This window comes from Silene latifolia, chromosome 9 (genome assembly GCF_048544455.1).
Source record: "Silene latifolia isolate original U9 population chromosome 9, ASM4854445v1, whole genome shotgun sequence".
NCBI lineage: Eukaryota > Viridiplantae > Streptophyta > Magnoliopsida > Caryophyllales > Caryophyllaceae > Silene > Silene latifolia.
The window spans coordinates 43466633-43474503 of record NC_133534.1 but is presented as its reverse complement, the minus strand read 5'-3'; the positions used below and the strand labels follow the sequence as shown (position 1 = coordinate 43474503).

At 38.0% G+C, this 7871-nt stretch overlaps 1 protein-coding gene across 1 annotated transcript; it reads left to right on the top strand.

The window, feature by feature from the left end:
* The first annotated feature begins 7046 nt into the window (after positions 1-7046).
* LOC141600945 (uncharacterized) lies at positions 7047-7547 on the top strand. Its single transcript, XM_074421202.1, has one exon. The coding sequence runs from the start codon at positions 7047-7049 to the stop codon at positions 7545-7547; it is 501 nt and encodes a 166-aa protein (XP_074277303.1).
* Positions 7548-7871: the final 324 nt, after the last annotated feature.

Sequence of the window (7871 nt, the reverse complement as noted above, 5' to 3'; positions counted from 1 at the left end):
AAATAGCGGAGCGAAGACCATAGGATTGGATTCCGCTTCCAACCCGAAATAATAATAACTAATTAATACATTTCTCTTACTTAATTAAGAAAACCATATCTTATACACGTAGCAACTATACACTGACTCAATTCATCCGTTTTTAATTATCGTAGATTTTTCTATAAAACGACCATTAATCATTACCGAGGTTTAAGATCCAGGAAAAAAAAGTGATGGAGATATAAAACTGCTTATTTGAACCTCATTATCTCACAAAATATTCACCAAATATCTTATCACAAAATCTCATTTAAGACGGCAATATCCAATTAATCTACAATTCTTACCGATAAAATGAGTAGTTCATTCTGAGATTTCTAGCATGAGCCCATATACAGTTGTATATTTTAAATGCTAAATCATGTGTCCGAGATTAGAAAAGCAGGAAGGGTCAACACACCCACTTCACAATTGTTTTCAAATTGAATCTCTCCATAGTTTTCAAATTGAAGCGCTCCATAAAAGCCAATTACTTACCTATTTACACCATCTAACATAAAATCCCAATATATGAAATTATAAACACAACCTAGTAAAATTTTCATCCCGTATGATTTTGGACTGCTGTCTTGTTTGCTCACCCTTTTTCTTAAATGGGCTATATGTTTATAAACGGGTTTAATTATTGTTCGGGTTTAATTATTGTTCTGGTGAAGACGGTGTCTGCTACTACTTTTCGTCTTTTGCCTCTCTTCTGCTACTATTTTTCAGATTTTAGCACCAAACCCGAACTTGTGACCCAAGAGAAAACCTGGAACCTCGTTACTAACAAATGATAGACGGACCGAAATTCGCCTTCGAATTGAAATAGTAATAAGCAATTAGCCGAGCCATTTTTTGCAGTTGGTCTTTATTTGTCCGCGGTTAAAACTACTTAGTACTAATTTATATGACCGTAGTATAATTAATGTCACTTAAGAGCACCGACGACACTAAATAGACTTACTACTTCCACGGAAAAATTACCCGGAATACCAGCAAGGCAATGGAATAACCAATTGCCATTGAAGCGCACATCCCCGGAGTCACTAAGGCCGTGAATAGAGCCGAATAAGTGACAAATTGCCATTAAATCGCCCATCCCATGCGACACCAAGACCACCAATAGAGCCGAGCCGAGCCGAGTAAATGAGGATGCCAAGCGAATGAGCTATGGCGCCAACGAATAGCCATGACCAATCCATAAACTGGAATAACCATGTTCCATTTATAATCATAGTATTTAAATAAAATAATTATGAATTTGGGAATAGATAAGTTTGTTGCCAAAGAAAAATAGTACTATTTCTCAATAAAAAAACTTGATAGGAGAATCTATGGATGTGGAGCAAGGAGATCTCGAAACGTGTTAAGGCTAGGTCCGAAAAGTGAGAAGAAAAGTAATCTTGTTGAGTCATCGAGCGAAGAGGGAGATATATGTTTGATGCACTCATCGTTATTACACCTTACAAGAGGCAGGAGAAGTCCAAAAGTGGCCCAAGTAAACAGGCAAGCACGAGAGAGAGCAAATAAGTACAACCAAGTAAACGGCCCATTAAAGGAGAGCAAGTGTGCACTGTTCATTCGTGAACAGTAATATGGCTTACTCACTTTTAGGTAAGGTGTATAGATACGGTAAAAAGAAATTCTATTTTTTTCCTTTTTAAAGAATCATACGAAAAAATTCATTGATTTTCTATGATAAAAAGTTGCGGTTAAAATTATATTATCAGTAAAATTTTATAAAATAACACCATTAATCTCTCGGTAATAGAAAAAACTTTCATTGAAATACTCATTTCATGATTAATACGATTTAGACTTTGATTTTTCAAATCAAAATATAACGATAAGAAAGTGTTCCGGGTGTAATTCCAGAGCATTTATACGTTACCACCTGTGCTTGTAGAATGACGTCTTTAGTTGAATCCTCCTTGCGGTCTCCTGAAACGATAAACAAACTGAGGGCTCGGCTTTGGGCCGAGCGAACTCACTCCGACGCTCAAGTCAGTAACTTAGAGAGGTAAGTTGTAGTTACTTGGCAAAGTACGTATTGTAGAGAGATAAGGAAGATATTACCAGATGAATAGTGATTCTTAGGTTAAATTGTGGATCCTCTACTCAATGAGAGTAGAGGAGTATTTATAGACTTTCACCTTTTGTCACGTAGTGGCCAAGTGGCTAGCAGGTGGAAAGACTGATCTACCCCTCGGCCGAGGGACCTATGGCAGGCCGGCGGGCCCTGTTGACTCACCGCCGAGGGGTCTTGGATATGAGTTCGCGGATGTGTGCCCCGGCTGGCTGGTTGCCCCGGCGGGACCCATCTGACAGGCCGACAGGCCTCGTTGGTTGGGCTGTCTAAGCCGTTGACTTGCTGTGGATATCTTTGACCTTGCTCAATATGTTGACTGGTCAGCGGGTGCAGAATATGCCCCATCAGAAAGTAAAAAGAAAAAAAAAGATTAGCTAATTTATATTTCATAAGTATAATATACCAAAAAAAAAGTAAAATTCTATATATACCGTGCATACATTGCACGAGAGCTAAACTAGTTTAATTTTTTTTTTTTTTGCGAAATTAAATTATGTTAAAATTATCTAATTCATACAAATCGTTTACATTATGATACGGAGTATATCTTTGCATCTTGAAATTATGATATGAGATATATTTATTACTCCCTGTTATAGCTAATTTGAGTTAGTTAGTTTGTTACAAGTTTGTTAAATGCCAGCTGTAAGTTAGTTACAATAGGTTGTTAAGATGAGTTAGTTAGCTCAGCTTGTCTATAAATACCTTCATGTAATCATTGTTTCAGCATTCAATACAACAATTACATTCTCATTCTCTTCTTCTCTCTTTCTCTTCTATCTTTACAATAATCAATTACTCGAGCTATCAAACTTAGCTCCTGTATTAGTTCTGGGTTTAGTACTCGAATTATATAGAATTCCTGTACTATAACATTGGTATCAGTAGTCTCGATCCTGCGACCTAAGGTGCTACAATGGTGAAAGGAAATAAAAAATCTGGGAATGAATTGGACGACAAATTAAAGTCCTTACAAGAGCAGATTCAGCTGCAATTGGAGGAACAAAATGCCCAATTACAGCAGCAAAACAAGGAATATCAGCAACAAATGGCAGAATTAAGGGTCGAAATGCTGCAATTTATGAAGCATATGGAGAAAAGATCCAGAATTGGGGATGATGATGATGATCCTGCCAGTGTTCATCTTTCTAAATCTGGGGGTTCCAAGTTTTCTGGACCTGCACACAACAAATCCTCTTATGGGTATGCTCCTAAACTACAATTCCCTACTTTTAATGGTTTAAGTGCACGTTCTTGGGTGAAAAAGTGCAAAAGATACTTTGATTTGTGCCAAATCCCAGAAGAACAAAGAATTGATTTGATGTCCTTACACATGTTAGATAAAGCAGAAATTTGGGTAAATAGTTATTTGGGCACTGTTAAGCAAATTGAGTGGGAAACTTTTGTGACTGATTTGTATGCAAGATTTCCTGATAATCATGAGAATAATGTTGTTGAATTGTTCAATAAATTGGAACAAACTGGATCTTTGGAGGATTATGTGGATAAGTTTGAATCTTTAAAAGCATTTATGTTGCAAAAAAATAAGTGTTTAACTGAGAATTATTTTGTGGAGAGTTTTGTTGGAGGATTGAAGCCAAGTTTAAAGCCATTTGTTAGAGCATTTCAACCTGTCACCATTGCTAAGGCACTTGAACTTGCTCGTTTGCAAGAAGAAAATTTGTCCATAAAAATCAATAAATTCAGTTCCAACACAAAATCTTTCACAACAACTACAAAACCGCCCCCTTTGTTATCTACACCTTCATTTTCCAAGAATACTTATACACCCCAACCTCAAACAGTGATTTCTCCTACTGTTAGTGTGGGTTCATCAACTGAGAAACCATTGCAAATGCCTACAAGGAAGGAGATGGACGACAGAAAGGCTAAAGGCCTTTGCATGTATTGTGGTGATCCTTATACTCTTGGCCATCACCTTATACATAAAAAACCCACCTTGTTTTGGATTGACACTGATGATCAGGAAGACTCTCAGGATAATTTTGAGTCTTTAGATGAGGAGGAAGGTTTGTCTATGGCTTGCATATCAGCAAATGCTATCACTGGTTCAACTAATTTCCAAACCATGAGGGTCACTGGATTTCACAACAAAAGACCATTGCAAATTTTAATTGACAGTGGTAGTACTCATAACTTTGTGGATGAAGGGACTGCTACGAAACTTGGGTGTAAAATAGAGGAAATTACCCCCAAGGCAGTTAAGGTGGCAGATGGGAAACAAATTTTAGTGAAACAAATTTGTAAAGGATTTTCATGGAAGCTCCAGAACACCACCTTCACTTCAAATTTAATGGTTTTACCCTTAGGCTGTTGTGACATTGTCTTAGGGGTTCAATGGTTGTCTTCTTTGGGACCAATCGTTTGGGATTTTCAAAAATTGACAATGGAATTTCAGTTACATGGGACAAAGCATTTGTTACGGGGTCTTGCATCAAAAAAGTTTAAGTCTGTTAGTGGGAAGCACATGAATAAATTGTTTGATCAAGAGGGGTAGTTTGCTTTACTGCAAGTTTGTGACATGCCATCCTCATACTGGACAGAACAAATTGAATGCTCACTGCTAATGGTTGCCCCTGCAACTGATAGTACAGGTGCTATGGATACCGTACTAACTAAGTATGGTGGGCTGTTTGAGGAACCCACAACACTACCTCCATTCAGGCCTCATTTTGACCACAGAATTCCAGTAAAGGCTGTTTCTCACCCTGTGAATAAACGGCCTTATAGATACCTTTTTTTACAAAAGAATATCATTGAAAAAATGGTGAATGAGTTGTTAGACAAAGGTGTAATTCAAACCAGTTGCAGTCCTTATGCCTCTCCTGTGGTTTTGGTAGGCAAGAAAGATGGGTCATGGAGATTATGTGTGGATTATAGGGATGTAAATAATCAAACTGTGAAGGATAAATTTCCAATACCTCTTTTGGATGATTTATTGGATGAACTTGGTGGAGCTACTGTATTCACAAAACTGGATCTCATGGCTGGTTACCATCAATTAAGAATGCACAAAGAAGATGTCTACAAAACAGCATTCAAGACTCATGAAAGGCGCTATGAATGTGTGGTTATGCCATTTGGACTTACTAATGCTCCTGCCTCATTTCAGAGTCTTATGAATTACATTCTAAAACCTTTCCTCAGGAAATTTGTGTTAGTCTTTTTTGATGATATATTGATCTATAGCAAGGATCATGATTCTCATTTGAAACATGTTGAGAGTGTGTTTTCTGTGCTCTTATCCAACAATTTATTCCTGAAAAAAAGCAAGTGTGCTTTTGCTGTTGCCAAGGTTGAATATTTGGGACACTACATCTCAGCAGCAGGAGTTGCCACTGATCCAAGTAAAGTTGCAGCAGTTCAGTCTTGGCCTCTTCCCTCTACTTTAAAACAACTTCGAGGATTTTTGGGATTATCAAGGTATTACAGGAGGTTTGTCAAAGGCTATGGGCAGATTGCCAAACCATTGACTGACCTACTCAAGAAAGACAAGTTTTCTTGGAATAAAGAAGCTAACACAGCCTTTGACACCCTCAAGACTTTGCTTTGTGAATCTCCAATACTTAGACTCCCTGATTTCAATGAAGAATTTGTGATTGAGACTGATGCTTCAGGGCATGGTATTGGAGCTGTTCTTATGCAGCAGGGTCATCCTTTGGCTTATATCAGTAAAGCCTTAAGCCCTAAGAACCAAGCTAAATCAGCCTATGAAAGAGAATTGATTGCTGTGGTTTATGCTGTACAGAAATGGAGCTCTTATCTACTTAATAGGCATTTCATCATTAAGACAGATCAAAAGAGTTTGAAGTATCTGCTGGAGCAGAAGATTTCAACTCCTTCTCAACAAGACCTTATGACCAAACTCATGGGGTATGATTTTGAGATACAGTATAAAAAGGGTTCAGAAAATAAAGTAGCAGATGCACTTTCTAGACTCGACCAAATTTCGGATCTTCCATTAATGGTCATTAACGCAGAACAAACTGATCTCTATCAAAAGGTGGTTGAGTCTTGGGAATTAGATCCTGATTTGAAGAAGCTTATTACAGACTTAAGCACAAATCCTGATCTCCATAAGCATCATACATGGTGTAATTCCCAATTAAGGAGAAAAGGAAAATTAGTGGTGGGACTTAATATTGAGTTGAGAAAAGAAATTTTAAAATGGTTTCACAACTCGCCCGTGGGAGGACATTCAGGCAGGGATACTACCTTGCATAAGATTCAATCCTTGTTCTATTGGAAGGGTATGAAGAAGGATATTCACGAACATATTCGCACTTGTGATGTGTGTCAGAAATGCAAGTATGATAATGCTAAGTATCCTGGCATGTTACAACCATTGCCAATCCCTGAGACTGTTTGGTCTGCTGTTTCTATGGATTTTATAGAAGGATTACCTACTTCTAACGGGAACAATGTTATCTTTGTGGTGGTGGACAGGTTGAGTAAGGCAGCCCATTTCATAGCTTTAGCTCATCCTTTTTCTTCAATAACGGTAGCCCAGGCTTACATGGATAATGTTTTCAAGTTACATGGTTTACCAGACTCTATTGTAAGTGACAGAGACACTATCTTCCTTAGTAACTTCTGGACTGAGTTGTTCAAAATTCAAGGTATTGACTTATTAAGGTCAACTGCCTACCACCCTCAAACGGATGGTCAAACAGAGGTGGTAAATAGATGTCTTGAGACCTATCTAAGGTGCATGTGTCATGAACATCCTCACACATGGAGCAAGTGGCTTCCCCTGGCTGAGTGATGGCATCTCACTAACTTCCATTGTTCACTTCATACAACTCCTTATGAAGTGTTATATGGTCAGGCCCCACCACTCCATTTACCCTATTTGCCAGGTTCTTCTCTCAATGACATCATGACGAAGCCTTCAAAGAAATGAGAACAGATTATGAGAATGCTGCAATTCCAACTTCAGAAGGCTCAAAACAGAATGAAGCAGCATGCAGACAAAAATAGGAGTGAACGTGCATTTAATGTTGGCGATTGGGTCTATTTGAAGCTGCAATATTTTAAGCAAATGTCCATACAGCAGCGCAGTAATGAAAAGTTGAGTCCCAAGTATTATGGCCCTTTCCAAGTCGTGGATAAGATTGGCAAGGTTGCCTATCAGTTGCACCTTCCTTCTTCTGCTCAGATTCATTCAGTATTTCACGTTTCTCAGTTAAAGAAATGCCGTGATCCTTCTCAAGCAGCTGGTGTCTTACCTGCCCTTTTTCATGATTCTGCCATACCTAAGGAGCCTGAAGCTATCCTAGAAAGGCAGCTGGTAAAACGAGGCAGAGTTGCTGCTACGAAAGTTTTGATTAAATGGCTAGGATTTCCTCCAGAAGATGCTACTTGGATGTTTTACAATGATTTTGAGGCCCAGTTTCCCAATTCTAATCTTTGAGGACAAAGATTTTTTGAAGGAGGGAAGACTTGTTATAGCTAATTTGAGTTAGTTAGTTTGTTACAAGTTTGTTAAATGCCAGCTGTAAGTTAGTTACAATAGGCTGTTAAGATGAGTTAGTTAGCTCAGCTTGTCTATAAATACCTTCATGTAATCATTGTTTCAGCATTCAATACAACAATTACATTCTCATTCTCTTCTTCTCTCTTTCTCGTCTATCTCTACAATAATCAATTACTCGAGCTATCAAACTTAGCTCCTGTATTAGTTCTGGGTTTAGTACTCGAATTATATAGAATTCCTGTACTATAACACTCCCGCTGT

What these genes read in the sequence shown, in the direction of transcription:
- LOC141600945 (XM_074421202.1), top strand. Translation starts at nt 7,047, where the DNA reads ATGAGAATGCTGCAATTCCAACTTCAGAAGGCTCAAAACAGAATGAAG.